This window comes from Artemia sp. Qi Xiang Cuo, chromosome 16, assembly GCF_049724085.1.
Source record: "Artemia sp. Qi Xiang Cuo chromosome 16, ASM4972408v1, whole genome shotgun sequence".
Lineage (NCBI taxonomy): Eukaryota > Metazoa > Arthropoda > Branchiopoda > Anostraca > Artemiidae > Artemia > Artemia sp. Qi Xiang Cuo.
In genome coordinates this window covers 21010863-21034727 of record NC_142809.1, presented here as the reverse complement: position 1 = coordinate 21034727, position 23865 = coordinate 21010863, and the positions used below count along the sequence as shown (strand labels likewise).

Sequence of the window (23865 nt, the reverse complement as noted above, 5' to 3'; positions counted from 1 at the left end):
AAGAAATAGCTATTGGGAAACTGCATTCAAAATGATTTAAACTCATTTCATAAAGACGATACTGTTTTTTGTCAACATATGAAGAACTATGTATATTTCAATATTTTCAATATCATATTTTATCCGTCTGTTTTTTCTGTAAAGTAACAAAAGAGACGAAAATTAATGAACAAGAGAGTAGGGAAGAATTATGGTATGCAAAGTAATATTTGGCAGGGAAAGTCACTGGTGATAAATCGCTAGGGGTGGCATCGTGATTACGTGATTTTTGGGGATTCGGGGAGCCAAATTTTTTTTCGGGGTGACGCATAGATTTTCGGGGAAATACCCGAAAATTCGGGGATAGTGCAAGCTCTGCTTGATTTCTAATCAAGAAAATCGAAACACTAAACCACACGAGAAGGAAAGCTCCGACTTTGCGGTTGACGCAATAAAGAATTGCCGCAAAAATTAATTTAAAGTCGACCGAACGCCGCCACCTCTGCCGGCGGCGGCGTGCCTGCGCTGCGCCAGCGGCGTTACGACACTTCGGCGGCATTCGACCGGGCCTCTCGTCGGCGGCGTTCGGTCGATCCGCCGGCGCGGCGCCGGGGTCTAATTATAATAACATATTGAGTTAACAAATCATGACGGCCTCTCAGATTATCAGATCACCTTCGCTAATTATGACGTCATTTTGGGTCTAAAAATGACGTCTTAGCTGGTATATAACTACTCACCTAAAAGGAATTCTATTAGTTTGGATTTAATCACTGAGAAAAATGAATTTTATGAAAAAAGCTTTTGTGATAGTTACTCCTACTGTATTTGCTGGTGCAGCGCTAGTGTTTGGTGCTGCTACAGTTGCCAGTTTTGTTCACCTTAGATATCGTTGTGGACAGTTTTTTCAAATTCACAGGGAGAAGTGTAAACAGCTAATTCACAGCAAAGGACTAAAGAGTTTTATCATTGAAAGTAGAGACGATTGGGCTAAAGTACCGCCGTCTTTTTTTTGTCTGTGGAGAAGTCCAAGATTGTCGGCTTAGACTGTGAGTGGGTGTCCGGAGATATCAAAGAGCTAGTTGCGTTAATGCAAATTTCGTCGCCATCTGGAGAATGTCTTCTAGTTCGTCTCTGCAAATTTAAAAAAATTATGCCGAAAATTCAGGAAATACTCGAAAATGAGGAGATAATCAAAGTTGGAGTTGGAATTCTAGGTGACGCACTTCGATTGGGACGAAATTCTGGAGTGTCTGTTCGTAGTTGTTTAGACTTGCGCCATCTTGTTTTTAGCCGTCAAGACAAAGAAAGAGTGAAAGAAGGAATGGGACTAGCAGAACTATCATTAAAATTCCTTGGCATAACCCTCGAGAAAGATCTCCAGATCATTTGCAGTGACTGGGAAGCACCACAGTTGACAAATAGACAGATTAATTATGCTTCCCTTGATGCGTTTGCTTCAGTGCCCATCTTTTGCGAACTTATTAACGAATTATACAAACTAACCATTAAATCAAGATTTTTCCCCCTTACTGCCTCAGATAGTTGGGCCATTGCACGAAAAATTGTGAAACCTTACCTGGACAAGCATTTGAAAGCTGGTACACATCCAACTCTTCTCAAGCAAGATACAAAGGATTATCCGCCAAAGAAAGACTCAGAGAAAGAAGTTTGCTACATAGAAGCACCAGATGGTGAAATTTTGTGTGCCACTGGTCGTCAAAAGCCTAACTGGTACATTAGGAAAGGCAAGGGAATACAGGTGAAGGAAAAGCCTTTTACAGTTCGACTCAAATTTGAACCGGCGGGTCGAACAGTTGGAGATTGTGACAAATATTATCATAAACCTATAATAGAACAATGTGCCGTATGTGGCAAAAGTGAATCCCACGTGAAAAAAAATGTTATCCCTCGAGAATATCGGAAGCATTTTCCGGGTATAATGAAAAACCATCAGTCTCACGACATTCTTTTGTTATGTGTCAAATGTCATAAAATCAGTAATAATTGCGATAAGGATCTACGTAAGCGACTTGCTGAAGAATGTAGTGCTCCAATTGGGCCCATAGACAAGTTCAAAGAAACCGAAGATCATTTGTTGAAGAAAGTTGTATCAGCGGCAAGAGCCATCAAATCCGCTAAAGATAAAATTCCACTCGACAAGCATGCTGAACTTGAAGCGATAATTACTGAATATTACAATGTCAGTTTGTTAACTAACGATGTTCTTGAACATGCTCTAAGGATAGAAACGCAATCGACAAAAAAAGGATTACATGGCCAAAAAGTTGTAAGCTGCTACAAACAGAAACCTGGAGGTTTAGTAAATCTGGAAAGACTCTGGAGAAAGCATTTTATTGATTCAATGAAACCAAAGTTTCTACCGCCACTGTGGTCATTAGACCACAATAAAGAAAGGATAGAGAATAGGAACGCTCAAAATCGAGTTGATCCTCAAGATTACGTGATAGCTGTCATTGGGGGTCAGGCAGTTTAATTTTCTTTATTGTATGGAAGATTATGACTATTTAGTGACTATACTGAGAAACACAATTTTCAGTTTCCCAAACTTTAATTTCGCTTCTGATGCGACTTGACGCTGATTCCGAACACTGTGTGTTTCCGAACACTCATAGTGCACGATTTTTCAGAATATTTTTCAAACGAAAAGAGCGTTTTGAATTCGTTAAAGAATCCAAATTGTGAAAATTAATAAATCTTTTTACTGATAATTAAATAAATCTTCTTACTTATAATTTTGCTATATATTTGTTTTAATTGCTTTTACTTCCTGGGGAAAACCAAGGATCCTACAAAACAACTTAGGAAAATCATTGGGTTTGGGAAACAGAAATTATGGCATTAACTACGATTTTGCCGCAACTCTTTCTTATGTCTCAGAGGCAACGGTCTAGTGTTGCCTATAGTAAAGAGTCATGTGTTTTCACTGCATTCTTTTCAGTTATTTTTTTTCGCGTCGCCATTGTGTGGAAGGGATGGCCGTAGAAACTTGAGAAAAGCTCATCGATTAGAAATTGAAATTTCTTGTGCCACTTTCAAGTTAGAAGTTATTGAAAGGCAATAAGCCGTCCTTTCGTGCACTTTTTTTTGCCACCCACCCCTTAACCCCTTTGACATTTTATTAAAATTTTTAGATAGCCATTTTGGTCAAAATAGTCGAAGGGTTTAATAATTCTGTTTCCAGTCATGACGTTATGTGCTATTAAGAAAGCACGAAGCAAAAGATTTAGGCCTTTCGGAGGAGCAACCTTTTGTTTGAGAATTTGAATAAGAAAATAATGCGCCACGTAGCTAATTAATATGGCACCATTTTGGTATACTGTGCTTAAATTTCGGTTCAAGGTCAGTAGTTATGTAGCAGTTATTAGTCCAAGTTATGTCCTCCCGTTTCCGTATCCTATGAAGTGATCTTTCCTCAACAAATGCAATCAGTAGAAGATTTGTTTTTCGCTCTTTTGAACCATATTTGAAAAAGCGCGTATTAAGCCATTTCATTTTTTTGTGAGAATATAACCGCTCTAAAAGTACAGAAGCTACAACTGTCCAAATAAAATTGAAAAAAAAAAATTGAAAACTGCGTTTATTTTCAAGGCAAGACAATACAAAATTCGTCAATCAGAGATCACCGTATAATACAAAAAGTACATTTTATATAAAACAAGACACGAGATCTAATTATTTTCCGAATATACAAGCACTCTAGGCTAAAACTCATCGTCAACATAAAAATCATCTTGCGTCATGTCTATTTGTCAAGATTCAGATACACGATATGTCTATTTCGACCTACTGAGAATTAATGAAAGAAATAGCATGAAAGACAAAAGCAAATAAAAACAGAGAAGAAAGTGTTTGCGCAGAAACACACTGAAAGACACAGAACTGGCATTCTAGAGTCAGCTTGCTCCACAGCATAAATATTATTATGCAGTATGAAAAATTCCTACACTCTCCATTAAAGATGTTTAGGACACACCACTCGCACACCTTTCGTCATGATCCGCCTTCGCGCGTGCGCAATTGCAATTTTTTTTGCGCATTACAATTGGAATATAGAAGCCCTGTTGAAGCTATTGCTGTGACGCTTTGGGAAACTTCCCAAACCTCGCACTGTGATGTGTCACATTTCTTAACCAAATTTTCCATACTGTATAATATTTATGCTGTGGCTTGCTCCAATAAACGAATTTCTACCCTTCAAATTTTTGTATGTCAAATATATGTAGATTTCCAGTTTTTATATCTTTTTGAACTTCATCTTACAGTTCCTTCTTTTTTCAAATGAATAAAATCACGGTGTTCCGAAAACTAGGCCAATCTATTTCCAACTTATATTCTGCTTTCAGAAAATGCAAACTTCCTCTAAGGTTAGTTATGGCGAAGGTCGAGCTCAATAGGATAGGAGAGCAAATTTAACTTCATTAATTATTTAAGGTATATTATTGTTATCTGTATTCGACTATAATGGGCCTATCCAAATTCGCAGCTTTTTTGCCATCCTCACACAATGTAGGGTAGATTTATTTATCTTCTAGGGTATATTTATTAAGTCACTGAATTCTTAAAAAAAAATAACGTTAGGTTAGGTACTGTGATAACTTAGTCTTTATAATTGAGTTTTTTTTGTCTACATTCCTTTTTCCTTAAAGCACTGACCAATTCACAAAAATGTAGGGGGGAGGGATAATTTTGTTATTTTTAAAGGAAATACCAAAATGGCATTTTTTTTTAAAATGTTCCAAAAACAAGCATTTTTCAAAATCTAGGAAGAGGAAAACTTCTAAGGGTGGTGGTGGGGGTGAATTCCCCCCAACCCACCCCCAATTGAAGCCCCTTGCTTTGGGACTGGGTAATCACACCCACCAAGGATGTTTCTCATGTTAATCAACAGATTTTGGATGCTCCACCTATTCCCCCCCCCCCCCACCCCCCTCTTCTGCCGGTCCAAAAAAAAATCTACATCGTAATTACCTATTCCCAATCTACCAGTTTCACATATTTTCGACCCCTGCATACGCGTACACAACCACTTTTTTACTTTACTGGTTACACTAAAACCTTCCCCTCCTACCCCTTATCCAGATTTAGTTACAGACACATATACTGGCGACCACGAATTTTAAAGAGTTTCAAACGCTTTTCCTTGACAAGAAAAACTCCTATATAGAAGAATCAAGATATTCAAGCATAACCATAATCAATAAATAATACATAAAAAAAAAAAACATCTGACTCTAGTGCCGTCAAATAAAATTGCAAATACCCGCTCCCGGAACCCAAAGGAAAAACTTCTACTAAATGCACTAATATTGACAGGGCAGTATTTACATTTATTTCTTACCATAAGGTCCACTGTCGGAAGCACCACGCAATTTGAGCGGTTAATCTCAGTCTAGGGTTGTGTTCCTGAACTCAATTATTATTAATGATCATTAACTACTTGTTATTACCTTCAGCCTAAAATGGGAGATAACATCAGTTTTAGACACTAAAACACTTATAATACATCAAGGGGACTAATAGTGTTGCCCGTTCTGCACTTATAGCAACAAAAATTGTCTACAATTTTGTGTTATCTGTTGTGTAAGAACAAAAATGAACGATAATTGAGTTCTGGAACATATCCTCAATCTAAATATTCTTGTACAATAAATGGAATTTCAAAGTCCCATGAAAGCTCGGGTTACATTTTCAAAGAAATAAACCAAAGATAAAATTAAGTCAAGAGCTAATTCCAAAATACAGATTTTTTGTTCATTTGTATTTCAACTGCTTTCATTTATTTATTTCAATTTCTTTTGTACTTAGTTGAACCATGCTAGTTCATATAATGCCGAAGTGGTTTTTTTTATATATCATCAAGGCCGTGTCCAGGATTGTTGTTCGGGAGGGGGGGTACAAAAAAAACTTTAAAGCGTATCAAAATGTGTTTTTATGCAATTTTATTGTGTTTTTTACAAGTCGGATAGACAATTCGGGGGGAGGGGGGGGTCAAAGCAACTACGAAATATATTCTCTTATTGTTTGTCTCAAGTCTCACTAAAGTTTTGTTTCATTTTATTTCTTCTGGGAAAACTTTGTCGAAAGCTTAGCGCAAATAGAAAAATTTGAATTAAATAACAACAATTTTCTTTTATAAAAATAAAACTGCTCATTTGAGGCAATTCCTTTGTTAGTTTTAATAGCCTAAACTGTTGTGGGGTGGATCCAAGGGGATATCCCTGATTTTTATTCGAGGGGAGGGGGGTATTTTTTCTTTTTATTTACAAAAAAAAAAGACTTAAAACGCATCAAAGTTTGATTATATCCATTTTCACTTCGTTTTTACGAGTCGGGGAGAATTTCGAGGGGAGGGGGTTTCAAACCCCCTACCCCCTCCTGGATACGACCTTGGGTGGACCCTTCGGGATTGAGGCTCAAAGGCCCATTACCTCCATTTTAGAAGCCTGAAGTTTTTTTTATGTCAGCATTTTCCTTAGAAATTTTCGTTCCACCTGAGAGCTTGTTTGTTACACTTTTCTATTGGAAAATTTCTCGGGGAATTTTCAAATGAAAAAAAACTAACAGTAATTAATCATCTATTGATAAAAAAAAATTAGCTTGAAAGTGTTCAAGCTAATTTGTTTTTAAAATGAGTTTCTTCAAAGGCCTTTAGTAATATGTAAAAATAACGATGAATACAGTTCTTGTATTTCTGAGGCTGTTTTAGAGGTGAGAAAGATGGGGCACTTGTCCCAGGCGCAGAAATTTTAGGGGCACGAAATTTCAAATCAATAGTCTTAACGGTTATAATCCTTTTGTAATTTTATTTTTATTAAAAATAAAGTAGAGGGTGTAGTTAATAAATTAAAATAATTAATGTACCAATAAAAATAAATTAAATAATAATAATTACTCATAATTAAACAATTAAAAATAAATTATTTGTTAATAATGAACTGAAAATAATTTCGTTAATAAATGAAATTTTTTTTTAATTTGGCCCAAAAATTTTGTGGGAGATAGGAGGGGGAGGATAATCAAGATTTTGCCCCGGGCGCAAAAGAAGCCAGAACCGCCACTGTTGTATTTCAAATAAGAAGCAATGCACACAAAGAACAATGTATGAAAGATAATAGCTGATAATCTCAGAGCAAATGATTCTCAGTAACAGTCTCAGAATATAGAAATCAAAAACCAGAAAAGAAAGTCTTTATCGTAAAAGATTATTTGTTCTTTATTGACTTGTTATTATTTAAACTTATCACTTATTTATTATTAACAACACTCAAGTATTATTAAAACTATAGATAAAACTATAGATATTGTTGCTTAAATGGTAAGTACAGTATAACCGCCTGTAAAAACAGGTATGGGAAAAAGGGTGGAGTAGAAATTTGAAATGGACATGCCGAAATAATTTATAATAACCATAGATGGCATGCCATGTCGTTTTCGGACGAAAAAACGAAGAACAAGAAAAGAAAAGTGACAAAACGACAACGAAGGTAATTTCAGCCAGTAAAGAACAAAAACAAAGCAAATGTTTCGGGAAAGACTTCTGTTAAGCCGTCTTACACCATGTATATTTATCTATTTGGCACTGAAAACGCCTTAGTGCAGATTTTTACCAAAATATCTGTTTTGCTTTTGTATTGAATCACTGCAAATTCCCCGCATTGTTTTGTATATTTAATTTTCGTGCTTCATGTGTAGCCAGTGTGGTTTTAGAACATATTTATGCCTTCTTCTTTCTTTATTTTTAAATAGATTCACTTAAGAAAGAATTAGTTTCTATGAATAAAGAATCAAGACGAAAAGACGGTCAGCTGGTATATATTCCAGGCCAAGTGACGGTTTTTCTAGGCTCGGTGACTGTATTTCCAACGCGTCTGAAACTCGCCATTAAACTGAAATTTCTTTCAGAAACCATCTCCTTGAAGAAAACTTACTAAACATTTGGAACCTGAAGTAGGAATACCAATTGCTTTGTATTTTTAGTTTTAACGCCTTTAAAATTGCTTTAGTCGTTTTTTGTAATGCTTAAATAATCAAAATATTTTGCTAATGACTATTGTCCAGTGATAAACTTTCGAAAGAACAGAAACTAGTCTTTAGAAGTCATTACAATTTTTTTTCTTTTTTTTTTGCACTGATAAACCATAGTTGATAGACTAAATGCGATGTTTGAAAAACTTTATATTTCTACTTTTGGGGAAATTTAGAATTATTTTACATTTCAGAATTATTCTACTTTTAATAAGGCCAATTTTTGGCACAAAGTAGTCTTGGATTGTGATAATTTAATATCGTAGTTCGATGAAAGGTTGCGTATACAGCAACACAAAAAAAAAAATTATACAAATTAATTATATCTTAGTAATTTGTATAATTTTCTTTCAAATGTATTTACAAAATTTTATTTTAACACCATTATTTTGATATTGGACACCATTTTAATGGTTTGAATCAACTAATATCAAAAGACAAAAATTCTAGTTTTTCTCATTTCTTTTTAAAATGGGCTCTTTGGAGAACAGTAAATCCTGACATCTGGTGTTTGTGTTTTTTGTGTCTTTGGGGTTTTTGGTGGAACTAGTGTTTTATATATTACCCAAAACCCGCTAAGGAAATTTTGCCTTCACTTGTAAACTTTTTAAAGTCATTATGCGAATATCTAAAATAAAAAGGCATTAATTCAAATTCCTGTAAGGATTTTTCAGATCAGTTATTTGACTTGGACTCTTCGTTGTGTTCCAACTTTAAACAGAAATTGATTCTAGTATAGTTTGTTCTTGTGGTGCTATGACTTATTGATGAATTTTAACACGGTAATCATTTCAATTTAATGTTAATCATACGGTATTGATTTAATATGGATTTTAATACGATAATCATAAGGAAACTTGTTTAGTGATAATTATCCCAGATTATAAAAATCAACTAATTTCTAACTGGAACTTTATCAAGCCCAAACGTCATGATCGTAATAATAGTATGATTTCAACGGATTAAAATTTATGTAAACAAGACTGTCGGATCACGATTTGAAATTACTAGACATGATAACCATAAAGCAACGAAGCCGTTCAATATTGGTAAATAGACAGAAGTATCAAAATCACATCATATAAAGCATATGTAACAACATTAAAAACACTATAAAATCGAGTGACATAAATAAGTCCAATTATACGGAAGCACAATTCATATAGAACCTGTAGAAGGGTAAATCAATAGACTGTTTTCAACTAGCAGTACTTATTTAACTTCTCATTGCATTTGAAATAAAATAATCACTGAGACATTAAACGTAATTCAAATCAAAAAATAAAAAAGGAGGTAATGTATCAGTTACCAGCCCCTACAAGTATCGTTCTGATTTTAATACTTAAGATAATTTGGCTCATACTAAATTTCAAGAAGTATGTACTGTTTTAAAGTGCACTGACTGGATAGACATCTATACAAACAATATCACCATCTAACTTATAGTTACCCCAAAATAGATTTTCTTTTTACTGAGCAATTTACCGGCAACCCAAAAAGGGATAATAATTCATCGATAACTAATGATAATAAATATGCCAGTAGAATAGTAATGGTGAAAAGGTCGTTCCCAAGCGGGGGGGGGGAATACCAGATTTGAACACCCAACCCCCAAAATTTTATCCAAGTCATAAAAACGTAGGATAAATGCATATAAACAAATTTTTTTATGTGTTTTTTTGTTTTTCGTAGTACATCCCCCCCCCCCGCCCCGAGCAAGATTCTCGGATAAGCCCTTGGTCGTAAGTGAAATGGTAGCTTATTCGTAACAGGTACATAACCTTATACTTTAAATACTTTAAAAAAAATATTAGCGGCGGCGTCAGTTGGGGGAGGGGGGCCTGTTCTTCCTAGATTTTTAAAAATCTCTTTTTCGATATTTTTATTTAAAAATGTCTGTTTTCGAATTTTCACTAAAAAATTGAGAAAAAATTCTTCTTTAGATTTTGAGAAAAAAAAAACATTCCCTTTCCCCAATTTTCATGAATTGACACCACTGCTTTTAAGCATACGGTTTTAAAGTTTACAATTCACTAATTCAAAATTTGGTGGCGGGAAAACACGCTCAATTGAGACACCGGATCTTTTTCCACCTTTACTTTTAAATTTTGTACCCTCAATTGAAACTTTTCGGAAATAACAATGACAAAATTACGTCAAATAATATACGTCTTTAAGCTCAAATAGGTCACTTTGTCCCTATTCAAAAAGGGACTTGCAATAAATTTGACCCTTACATAATCCTTGAAATATACCAGGCTGTGGGTTACTTAGAAATTAGATGGCACTTAGAGTCTCTCTCCGTCGAGTTCCGCAAACTCTTTTAACACAGCGAGAGCAAAGCTTAACCGGTCTCGGAGCTGAATATCACAGCCGTTTTGGCGTATGTCGAGTAGACGATATGTGGAAGACTGTCGTTCTGAATTGATATAGGTGATAAATGGATCTGATTCTGAACTACCACTGCTGATGATGACTTTAGTATGGTCACGGAAGAAGTTTACCTGGAAAATAAGTTGCATTAGAAAGACTAAATTTGTAGTCTCTTATTGATTTCTAATTTTCGGAACTTCGGCACGATACGCTGTCACTTGACAAAAAACGAAGACCTCGAATCAGTATATTTCTTGTTACAAATTACTTTTACAGTAACTTTCATGCCATATCACTACAACTAATTGGTAATATCAGCCACACGATCATCACTAAATGTTACCCCAGTTCTGGGTCAGTTTTTTTTTTTTTTTTTCACTTCTCAGACAAAAAACAAAAACCTTGAAGGGAACAAATAGAAGTGATTTACGCAAATTATATTGTTTAACTCAGGCACGTAAGCAAGAATCAATTTAGGAGGGGGTGTTGTATCAAAAACTCGGGAAAAAAAGAAAAGACTCAAAAAACTGTAGAGGGCTCAATTCTTTGCAGGAAGAGGGCAAGAACCCGCAGCCTTCTCCTTATCTATGTAAGTGCCAACACTTTCATACTACTGTTTGCTGTTCTTTTATGCGAAGCTACATAGTTACAGAATTATAGAATTAAGCTGTAAAATTATATGCGAAGCTATATAATTCTGTTGAAAGCCTCTGCATTTCATCTAGGTTTTTCACCATCACCATTCGCTGCCTCGTTTTCATATTGTCCATTTGTTAAAGATTGCAAACACTTGTGTCCTGTCGCGTGAAAATCAAATATTTGTTTCCCGTGGTATATGGCCAGCAGCAATATTACGAGTAAGAAGGTACTTTTTCTTGGAAAAAGGATAAATATTCACCAGCACCATCTTTAAAAGTTGATCTTTTTGGTGGGGATTTCAGGTTAATATTTGAGTCAGAAAAATATCTTCAGGAGTAAAACAGCTTTAAGTGTACCTCAAAAACCCATGTGAATACGACTGGCTCGACAATATTGTACCAAGTAAGGTGAAAGGAAGCGTTATTAACAATAAAGAAAAAATAACTAGATGGCCTTAGCTTTTATTTCTCTGAAGTTTATGTCCTTTCCCCGTTTTATTACTTCTTTCAAGCCAATATTATCATTCAAGCTCCATTATCGATTTTTATCTGGTAGGATAGAATTAATGACATCAAAAATATTGAAAGTATATTCTAGTTAATCTGTTAAAAACGAGTCTGACAATCACAGGCCATGTGAGCAACCCCCCTTTTTTCTCTTCAAAAAAAAATGACAGAGTTGTCCTGCCAATGTTTCATTACCAAATAGGATGATTATTGCTTTTGGGGCTCACATCTAGCGTTTTGTTATTTGGTAGGTTAGACTTGTTGAAATTGAATCGGCTTAAAAGATTCAAATAATATCGGACCTTGAGAAACCCCAAAATCTACAAGAAAAACCCACAAATGGCAGAATAGCCTTACCCGGAAAGTCCCGTTACCAAATTGCATGGTGATTACTTTTGAGGTCCGCATTTTGCCTTCCATTATTAGGTAGGACAAATTTATTCAAATTATATTCGGGAAAATAAGTCTGATAATATCGCACCTTGAGAGACCCCAAAATCTATAAGAGAAACCCACCGATGACAGAATACAGAATAACATTACCCGTACTGTTCCCTTACCAAATAGCATGAATATTACTTTTGAGGTACGCATCTAGCGTTTCGTTATTTAGTAGAATAGACTTGTTGAGATTATATATTCGCGAAAATGATTCTATTAATATCGGACCTTGAGAAACCCCATAATCTAAAAGAAAATTCCACAAATGACAGAGTACCCTTACCTGCAATGTTCCATTATCGAGTTGCATGATTATTGCCTTAGGTGTCCGCACCCAGCGTTTCATATGAACCAACTGACGTTTGCTCAATTTGTTTTGTAACACATCCCCACCTTCTGTCAGGTTTTCGTCCATGTACTGTGCAAAATAATTTAAGAGAACAGATTTCTCTTGGCAACTCCATGGCACTGCGTCAGGGGGGAATATTTTTCCATGGCCGAACTTATCTTGATAGTCTGTTCGCCTGAAATAGAGAAATTATAACTTGAAACAAAAAGACTTGGATCTTATGTAGGGGGAGGGGGGCACTCTCAACTGTTTACGCTAACTTTTGACTAGTGCGTTCCTGAAAGCATTTTAGAATTCAACAGACATAGCCAGTTGGTAATAGCAAGTGTTTTATTTATCGATTACCTTTCAAAGCATTTGAGATGAAAATTGAACACTCCGTGCAGCTCTCCAATATTGTAATTAAATGAACGTCTCTCAAATTAATCAACTCGTGCAAATGAAGTTTTCAAATTACTGTCTTTTACAATAGTTCCTTTCATATGCACTTCATATGCTTTCGGGGATAAAATACACTACTCCGTGGCTTCATGCCCTGAAAAACTGGGACTTGAAAATTGATTAGGTATCATAATTTTCACTAAATGTCATTTTTTCTGTTGAAAAAGGGTGCTAGAACTCAAAATTTGAGTTCAAATTAGCCCCCCCCCCCCCTCAGGGGAACAACAGAAAAAAAACAATTGATGACCGTCTTTCCCAAATTCTGTACAATGCGAAATTCTGTGTTTTTATGTACTTGGCACTATAGTATTTATGCGGCTCTCAGGCAAGTACAATTTGGCTATTTAATTTTTATCAAGAAAGATCTTGATACCCCCAAAAAGGAAAACTAAGCAAACACAAAAAAACAACTCGCCACTGAAAGTGCTCTAGTTCAAAACTCTGCGAGATACAACTCCCTGCTCACAAAAAAACGCGTATTTTTTTTCTCTGTTTATCATATATATATATATATATATATATATATATATATATATATATATATATATATATATATATATATATATATATATATATATATATATATATATATATATATATATATATATATATATATATATATATATATATATATATATATATATATATATATATATATATATATATATATATATATATACTTTTACACCCCACTATATTAAAAGCTTCTCTTTGCTTCCTCTCATGAAAGTCCCACCTGCTTAAAAAAAATATTTTACATCCTCTTTCTGCCCATTCCAAGAACGTCGTGCTTTTCTTTAGGCCCCAGTTGGCTTGTATAAAGCGCAGTTTTGGAAGCATATTACCTTTTATCTACCTTCAGCCATTTTAATATTCATTTCGTTATAGACGTAGACGATGGGATCAGACCACGTTTTTTAGCCATTTTCACGTTTATTTCATTTTAGATGTAGGCGAGGATAGACCACGTTTTTTAACCATTCCAACGTTTATTTCATTTTAGATGTAGGCGAGGGGATCAGACCACGGTTTTAAGCCATTTTCAAGTTTATTTCATTTTAGATGTAGGCGAGGGGATCAGACCACGTTTTTTAGCCATTTCAACGTTTATTTCATTTTAGATGTAGACGATGGGATCAGATCACGTTTTTTAGCCATTTTCACATTTACTTCGTTATAGACGTAGACGATGGGATCAAACCATGTTTTATCACCATTTTCACGTTTATTTCATTTTAGATGTAAGCGAGGGGATCAGATCACTTTTTTTAGCTATTTCAACGCTTATTTCATTATAGACGTAGACGATGGGATCAGACCCCGTTATTTAGCCATTTTCACATTTACTTCATTATAGACGTAGACGATAAGATCAGACCATGTTTGTTTGTTTTTTAGCCATTTTAACATTTATTTCATTTTCGATGTATGCGAGGGGATCAGACCATGGTTTTGGGCAGCTTTATGTTTGAATTTCACATACACTCAAACGTGTACCAAAAAATGTCCTTCAGCCGATTGATCTGGAATAATCTTGCATAGCCGTATCTTCCTCCATTTTTCGAAGAGCCTATATTTCAAAAACTGTGCTAAAAATTGTTTTTACTAACAATTTTTATTAATACATAGTAATAATATTTAGAAATTAGTGATAAAAACTGTAACAAACTTTCTTAAAAACTGTCATTACCTCGCTTCTATCATCCTGATCTTAGTTCTGAGATTTACTAAAAAAAAATTGTAAGCACGGGGATATTCCTGTAAGCATATCCAATTTTATTTTTGGTTTTTAGAATTTTTGTTAAAATTCTAGTCCGCGAAATCCGGGTTAACTCCCGGTATAGCTAGATGGGATTGATGTTTAAAAAGTAACTGGATCCAAAAGAAGCCTTGGACAGGGAGGCGTTAGATTCAGAAAGGTGTAGGTCCCTAATGAACTTACAAATTATAGACATACCGAATTACCAAAAGTGTATCCAGTTTCCTGACATTTTATCCTTGCTGATTAGGGTGGGTGTACCAGAAAATGTGCTACCGTGGAGCTCGGCCCTGAGTGGCCCTAGCGTGGATACTACTACTAATAATAATAATAACTCACCGCAGCACCAAGCTGCATGAGGCCAACACAGCTACGCACACTCCTCCTCCATCCCAATCTATTCAAAGCTTCCCTCTTTACACCCTCCCAGGAATTCCCATTTCCTCTAAATCTTTCTTTATGACACCCTCCCATCCCAACCGCAGACGACATGCTTTCCGTTTAGAACTAAACGGTTGGCCGATTCGGCAATCGGTCATCCCTCATCCGCAGAATGTGTCCTAGCCATCTCACCCTTTCTCTCGTTATGGCCCTAGAGAGCGGGATTGAACCGCACTTTTTGTAGAGCCTACTCTTTGAGATACGGTTAGTCAGCCGGTTACCCAGAACAATCCGTGGGCGATTTCCCTGGAAAACATCTAGAAAATCTTCATCTGTTTTTCGGAGCGCCCATGCTTCAGAGCCATATTTGACCAGTGTCATCACTGTAGCTTCTAATATTCTAATATTGGTTTGCTGACTCATCTTCCAATCCTTCCGAACTTTTTTTTAACTGTAAAAAACACCCTGAGCCTTGGATTTTTTTTTTTTTTTTTTTTTTTTTTTTTTTTTTTTTTTTTTTTAGTATGGATATTCTCTTTCTTCTTCAATAGATTTCTAATAATAATTTTAATATTCATGTTAACATAGAATGCTTGATCTTGCTCGATTACAAATAAAATATCTAGAATATGGATAACACCGTTTTCCCTCCGAAATGAATAGCAGAAGAAATATTTTTCTAACTCCAAGTCTTTTCTTTTTCCCGGTGTCTTTGTTAACAACGTAATTGGTAATAAAATCTATTTCGCCAGTAAAGCAATCGTTTCAATAAACTAAGCTAATATAAACTCAAACCGTGACTCCGTCAAGCTTTCTTAGAGAAAACAATGTACGTCACATGCTTTTCTAGATTGGAGAAACTCCAGCCAAATAGTCATAAAAGCCTCAGATTGCTGCCAACAGAAAACATCGGAATTGGTAATAAGCCTCTTAGGAATTCAATGAGAATTGCTTTTCTATTGGAAAAACTGCGAGATAACACTCCCTACGGGAGTGCTATCCAAATTAGGTGCTGCTATTCCCCAGGGTGTCACTTAGTAACGTCCAGAGTGTCGAAAAAATGTGTTGCACCAATAAGATTAACACGCTTTCAAATGTTTCAATAAACGCAGTGGCGGATCCAGGGGGGAGGGGACACACCCCCCCCCTAAAGTAGTGTAATTTACTTAATTAACGCAAGTTTGCGTTAAATAAACTTGCTCCTGACGCAAGTTTATCGGATCAACCTATTTTGCCCCCTCTCCCTAACAAAAATCCTGGATCCGCCCCAGATAAAACGTGCAGGGCTTCTACATCTATAGCTTTGATCTCTTGACTATGTAATTTTTTTGCTCGAATGTTGGAAAGTTGGAAAGTCCATGGTGATCTCCATAGTTTTTTTCTCAGAAGAACAAGCGGAAATAATGAGGACAAGGTTTATCATTAATACTATAGAGCTTTCAGAACTTTTGTTAATTTAAAAATTAGTAGCGAGCTCGCGGCACTAAAAGCAGCAATATTTTCCTGAAATACATAGCAATTCCAGTGGCGTCAATTAGGGGGGGGGGGGCATGTGTCTCTTAGATGTCTTTACCTCCCCTCTAGGTTTCGAAAACATACTTTGTTTGGGAGGGCGGTTATTTCCATTGAAAAATGTCTTCTTTTTGTTATTTTCATTGAAAAAAAAACACACAAATTGTCCCCTTTCCCAATATTAAAAAAAAAAAATTCTCCACCACCCTAAATTTTTCTTAACTAACGCCATTGAGCGATTATCCAATTCAAATTACCAAACAAAGCTTTAAACCATTAAAATGTGAGATAGTAGATCTTTTCATAAGTTTGTGAGGGCTTGAAGCTTAACCTATATGTTCTATGGAATTTCGTATGTTCTGTTACGCCAATGAAAGAATTCGGTAAGTCAAGTTATAAAATTTATCCACGTAGGAATTCTACGCTGTTTTTTAAAAATACCGACAAATTCAGAGCTTAGCGTCACTATTGATGTTAGTAACTTCTCTACTAACTCATAGGAGAATTAATGCATAAAAGAAAAGAATAAATACAAATAAAAGAATAAATAAAAGAAAGAATGTGAAATTATAGATGCCCACAATGAAGAGTTTTAGAAAGCACTATCCATAAAGATATGACGTAGTCATGCATGCAAGTGGTCGAAATCTTGTACAGGTAAACCAGAAGTTTGGGCGGGGGGAATGAATACATCTGAAAGAGCCTTTTTTTGGAAGGATTCTTGGCAAGTTGTTCTATGATACGAATATATCTTCACTGTCCTTCCTACTGTACATGGTTGCTTGTACAAAAAGTGACATGGAGTCACAAAATCATAAAATAAAAGGATTATTTACTTCCAAAAACTGTTTGAAAGATCCAACCCTAGAGAAGGGTGCAGATTTAATGATTGCCTAATGATTAGCTAATGAAAATGGTAATGAATCTAGGCCACAGATTAAACAATTAAACATTTCTGAAACAGCCCGCACAGTAGGCTACTAGACTCAGACGCCAGGGACACCTCCCTACCCAGGGGTGGCAATTTCTGGAAATATAGGGAGAGGGGAAGGATTTCTTTTCAATTTTTTAATGATGATACAAAAAAAGATATTTTGTAGAATCTAGTAGGTAATTTATTTTCCAACGGAAATTCCAAAAAGGACATTTTTTAAAATTTAGAGGGGCAATTGCCTTTCCCACCCCCCATCCCCCCACCCCCGTCGGCACCCCTAACTCTACCCTCTCAAAGGCCCTGAATACTTTTGAAAATCTTTGAGTTACATAATCTACTTCAACCTTCTACAAAATGTTATTTCTTACAGTGCAAGAGGAAAAAATGATCGTTACTATAAGCCAACACAGCTTTTCATAAATCAAAATAAAGATTATTAGAGAATAAGGGGATAGATTTCATATAAAGTTCATGAGAACACATGTCCAAATATTTAAACGACCATACCAGTTCCAATATTTTGCCCGGCCATTTATCTATCCGTAAAAAACGTCATTAACAAGGGACGATGATGGAATATTTCCAAAAAGTTTAGAGATAAGTATGTACAGCCTTCTGGCAACATTTGTCTCCCTCTCTAGAAGATTTTCTCATTTTCATCCTTTCTTATGAGGTTAGAGGGGAAATGCTATAACCCTCTTGGTGGATGCTTTTTCTAATCTGATACGGCTAAAGACATATTATCGCATATAATTGAAAAACTGTAAAAATTTTAAATAGAAAAACGTTTATGTATTAATATTCACACGAATATTTGTAATAGTGCAAATAACTATTTCATTCCAGCAATAAAACAATAAAAAGCCGTAAAGTATAGAGGTGGCGCATACTTATAAACAAGGGAATGACTTTAATTAACCTCTTGACAAAAAAAAATTGAAGGAAAAAGTTCGATACCCAAGCTGTGAATACTCGGTCACCGGCGTTTCGAAACCAAAACTGATTCCCTAAAACACACATTCTAGCTCTACAGCCGAGTTTGGTTGGAATCGAAAAAAGTTCGATATCCAAGCTGTGAAGAACTCGGTCGCCGGTGTTCCCAAACCGAAACACATTCCCTAAAACAAACATTTTTAGCTCTACAGCCGAGTTTGGCTGGAATCGATGAAAGTTCGATATCCAAGCTGTCAAAAACTCGGTCGCCGGTGTTCCCAAACCGAAACACATTCCCTAAAAAAAACATTTTTAGCTCTACAGCCGAGTTTGATTGGAATAGATAAAAGTTCGATATCCAAGCTGTGAAAAACTTGGTCGCCGGCGTTCCCAAACCGAAACACATTCCCTAAAAAAAACATTTTTAGCTCTACAGCCGAGTTTGGCTGGAATAGATTAAATTTCGATATACAAGCTGTCAAAAACTCGGTCGCCAGCGTTCCAAAACCGAAACACATTCCCTAAAACAAACATTTTTAGCTCTACAGCCGAGTTTGATTGGAATAGATAAAAGTTCGATATCCAAGCTGTGAAAAACTTGGTCGCCGGCGTTCCAAAACCGAAACACATTCCCTAAAACAAACATTTTTAGCTCTACAGCCGAATTCGGTTGGAATCGATTTAAATAGCTTTGACATTAAAAGCGTTTAGTGGTATACAAATTTATATAATGTGAATATATATTTATATAATAATTATATAATATATATATATATATAATAATTATATAATATATATATATATATATATATATATATATATATATATATATATAAATATATATATATATATATATATATATATATATATATATATATATATATATATATATATATATATATATATATATATATATATATATAAATTTATATAATAAACCAATTCTGCAGAAAATAGAAACTGTTACTTCTTATTTATAGGAAAATTTTCAATCAGTTTACATAATTTTGTATTTAAAGTTGAAAAACTCAAACGCCACATAACAAATAATTAATGAATTTAATCAATTGATACAGACATTTTCTCTTAACATAAAAAAATGAAATAATAAGATTGATACCTAGGATATTAGTGCTCAGCCATAAACACAAAGAAACAAATAAAAAAGAAATGTGATTCAATCACATTTCCTACAACAAGAATTTTTAGTTCAACAGTAGAACTTGTTTAGCAGTCATTTAAATAGCTTTGACGTTAAATGCATTTATCGGTTTTCAAACTTGCATCATACGTCAATTATACAAAAAATATTATTTTTTGCTCATTTATATAAAATCATTTATATTTTAATGCTAGTGCACTTTGGTAAATAATTTAAAATACTGTACTATACTATTAAGTAATAAAAATAATATTAAATAATAAATTAAATAATAATAAATGCATATGCATAAAACAGTAAATAAAATAGTATTATTAAGTGATACAAGTATTTGACTATTTAATAAGAAAATTGTCTGTATTAAATAACAAATTTAAAAGACTGGATTATATTGGAGGTCAATTCATAAAAAAATTGAATTCTTGAAACTTCACAACTTTGCAAACATTAGTAATAAACCAATAATTAATTTTATTTTATCTCATTTGTGGTCCATTTTGGATTACTTCAGATTCATTTAAGGTCAATTTATTTAATCCTACATTAAAAAATAAAATTGCACATTGCAAAATCTTATTACCAGGTCTTTTTGGTTGCATAAAATATAGACATAAACTTATTGCATATATATACATTTGTTTGTTTTATTTAACTTAAACTGCAATCCGTTGTTCATTTTTCTATTGATAAGAATTTCAATTTATTTTCCGAGAATGAATTTCAGGTTTATCCAATTAAATAAGACTAGAAAATGAAATTTTCGGCTGTTTGAACTTTTCCCAAACCATGCAAACTCTGAAACTTGTGACACAAAATTGGCGCTTTTTCTGTGCGACATTGACAAAATGTACCTAAGTCATCTACAAACTATCAATGAAAATATAGCCAATTGAAGTTATGAGACATTCAGTTATGCGAAAAAAGACCGAATCCGTAAAACTTTAATTTCGTCCTATGTTCTGTCGGGTGGTTGCTCATAAGAAAATATTTTCCAAAAAATGAATACTCACTACAAGTTTGCAGATAGAACCATTCTCGTGTTATCATTAAATAACACACCGACTGATCAATCAAAGAGCTGGAAGGGTTCAACATTGACAAAATTTGCCAAACTTATCTTCAAACTATTAATGAAAATTCAGTCAATTGAGGTTACGAGTCATTAATTTATGCAGCAAAAAATCAAATACGTCAACTTTTTGTTCCATGCTCTTTTGGTTGGTGGCGAAAAAGGTTTTAGAAATAACAAATACTCACTGCAAGTCTGAAGATAGAACCATCCTTGTGCTGTCATTAAATAATACACCGACTGATCGATCAGAGAGCTGGAATCCAAATCCGTATTTATTCGAGTAGTCAATCCACTTACTAACGAATAAAGGGGATACTTGGATGGGCCGTGGATTAAACGACACTAGAATATAGTAAATTTAATTAAAGCTTGAATATGGTAACATAATAAAAAGGTGACCCCCCTGAGTAACTCCAAGCGTTAGTAGCTATTTTAATGTGTATCCTTTTCTCGATAGCAAAGATTTCCGCCACGTGAATGGTTATCCCAAAAAACTTAAGTATTATTACGGAGAGTTGAATCTGTCCTAGAGATACCTAATGTAACAAACAAGGGCATATCCAGGATTTTTGTTCAGGGAGGGGAGGGGTTACAAAAAAAAACGTACCAAAAATTCATTTCTATGCATTTCTATTACGATTTTACGAGTTGGACAAAAATTTCGAGAGGGGGAGGGGTCAAACCCGGTACCCCCCCCCTGGATACGGCCTGGATAATAAATTAATTGAAATCAATCAATTTTAACTTTTTTTTAGATTTAGGCAATTTTGCAACGAACAGACTTATTTTGAAATAGCTAATCTTTTTTACTCTTTTACCTATTTCAACTGAAATAAATCCTTCTGGAGTGGTATCTATGATGTTACTAATATAGCAAACCGTTTCTTTCAATTATAACAGAAAAATCGCCGTTTAAAAGGTGATTTCCCACTTCTTAAAGTTGTTTTCAACTATATTTCCAAGGGCTGTGAAAGCTTTGCAAAGAAGTTAAATAGAGTTCTTAAAATTGTTACTATAAATTGTGCATCCAGCCATATACTTAGGAGTGGTGGGGCTAACCCTTTCCCCATCCCCCCGTTATGCCACATGATAATCTTCATAAATTTCACAATTCACACGTCTTGAAACTTCTCTATTTTTGCCCCCCTCCTTGAAAAAAAATACGTGGTATCTAAAATACAAAAAGAAAGGTTTAAAGGGATAAAAAGGAACTCAGAGCTTTAAGTTAAAATTACTTGTCCAACACATTGTTCTATATGAAACTAGGCAATCGTTACCTTTATAAAAGTCTGCAATAAATTTTCATCTTTTGTAAACTTTTATAAACTTGTATCTCCTGTTATTCATACTTACTTTCATCCCAGTGGTGAAAGTCTCAAAACTCTTAGAAACTGTTGAAGAAGGTTCATTCAATCAAACTCTCATCCAAGTCTATATTTTAGAGCTTTTTCTACGTTAGAATTGCTCTTGTTACATTTCAAGCAGTGTTTCACATTAAAACGAAGTGACAATGACTCACATTGTACTAAAATAAAGTTTAATATCATTTTTTCTAAAAAGTTCCAGAAATGGAACTTATTTAATGGGGTCATATTTTCTTAAACTAAAAATACCTTAAATATCAAGAAGATTTTTCACTTATTTTTGCATTTATTACGTCGAGTATCTTAGAGAAGAAAGAAAAAGGAAGTCTCTCCTCTTACTTAAGTGGATAAGCAACTGCTAAAGTTCAAATTTTTATATTGTTGTCAGAAGATCTATTATTAAATGGTGATGATGTTGAAAGTATATGTCGTGAAAGTGTCAGATTCATCGCGTCTAAGATTTTAAGCGGGGTAAACATCTTTATTTTATTGTCTGTAAATCATAAATAACTATTTGTCTCCCAGCTGTTGAAACTTTTTACAAGGGTTGTTCCCTACTCCGTAGTTGCGAGAGAGAAGGACAGGGGGGAGGGAGTTGTACAGTGAGATGGGGTTATGGAGCCGAGATCTCTCCCTCCCCCTTCAAATCACTTACGACTCATTATGGACTGCTTTGAATTCCATATAGAATGTAGATTTTCTATTTGAATGGGTTTGTGTTTTGAATGGGCATTTCCAGTTCGAAGATCTCCGATCAGATTCCTAAATGCGCCGGGACTTTCATCCTTCTTTAATTTCATTGTTATGTAAATCCGTTGTTATAACGGTAGCAAGAGCGTCCAAAAGATAAAAACACCAAAACAAAATTTTCAAACTAGAAATAGACTCCTAGGACATACCTTTGGGTGCTTTCACAAGGCACGCTTCTAGAATGTTGTGTAGTGAGGAGGCTGTCATGACCTTGAGTTTATCAGGGCAAAAATTGCCTTTAATTTTCTCTTTCAGGGCGCTGAAAGGGGATTTCTCTGGTGTTTCCCGAGCACTTTTTGAGACCCTTTCTGGCGAGCCTTGCCGGCTCGATTTACAGGAGTCCCGTAGGCTATGCTTTCTTGCCAATATCTGCACTAGATCCGCATTAGGCTAGAAAATAAATTAAAGTATCAGCTATTGTTCAAATCAAGGCCGTATCCAGGGGAAGGCTTAAGCCCCCCCCCCCCAAAAAAAGAAAATTGTCCGACTCGTAAAAAAGTGAAAAAATGGGTACTTGCTTGGTATCCGGCCAATATGCAAGACAGACCGCATTGAAATCTCAAAGCTACTGTGTGGAAAACGTGTTTCCACTGTCTAGTAAGGTATTGCTCAGTCACTGACAAAGATATAAACTTTAGTTTTTTGGGTTGAAGGGGCAAAAAAAAGATACCTAGGTTATGTTAGGTTACGTATTTAATATATGCCATGCTTTACCCCCCCCCCTCTAATGTGCAAATATATAGCCCAAATTTATTTCTAAACTATTTTTTTATTTTCATCCTATTTTGTTTTATTTCATTAGCATTAAAGAAACTTCACTTCTCGCGTGTTGCCCGGATTCTAAACAAGTACCAAAAAATGTATATAAACAAAATGTTGATGCATTTTGTGAAGTTTTTTGCACGCCACCGGGCAAAAATACCTCCCCCCCCCGCCTTTCCTGAACAAGAATCCTAGAAGAAGACTGGGCTCAAATGCTTGCTTGGGAAGTTATATTCTTCATGGACAATTAATTTAAAAATCAGTATGATACATCGTTATGCTTAATTTTGGAAAACATTTTTCATATAAATACCGTCAAAAATACTTGGAATAGTTAGAATAAATTTTGTTAAAGATGTGTGCATGAACTAATTTTTTTTAAAGCACATTGCAATTTAATTTGATTGTCGATAGCATAGAATAACTTTTCTGTATAGATATGCAAAAAGGTTTGCCGAA

The 23865-nt window shown here is 34.7% G+C and overlaps 1 protein-coding gene and 1 pseudogene across 1 annotated transcript in view; one reads left to right on the top strand and one right to left on the bottom strand.

The window, feature by feature from the left end:
• Nucleotides 1-845: 845 nt before the first annotated feature.
• Nucleotides 846-2476, top strand: LOC148942670 (exonuclease 3'-5' domain-containing protein 2 pseudogene; annotated as a pseudogene).
• Nucleotides 2477-3569: 1093 nt separating this feature from the next.
• LOC148942669 (serine/threonine-protein kinase PLK1-like) overlaps nt 3570-23865 on the bottom strand; it is a 140410-nt gene continuing 120114 nt past the window's right edge. The window contains exons 9-12 of the mRNA XM_089102641.1: nt 22794-23034; nt 20716-20872; nt 12271-12511; nt 3570-10532 (exon numbers count right to left, since the gene is read on the bottom strand). Of these exons, the coding sequence (XP_088958767.1) occupies nt 10317-10532; nt 12271-12511; nt 20716-20872; nt 22794-23034 (855 nt within the window). The 3' untranslated portion in view covers nt 3570-10316. The remainder of the gene's footprint in view (nt 10533-12270; nt 12512-20715; nt 20873-22793; nt 23035-23865) is intronic.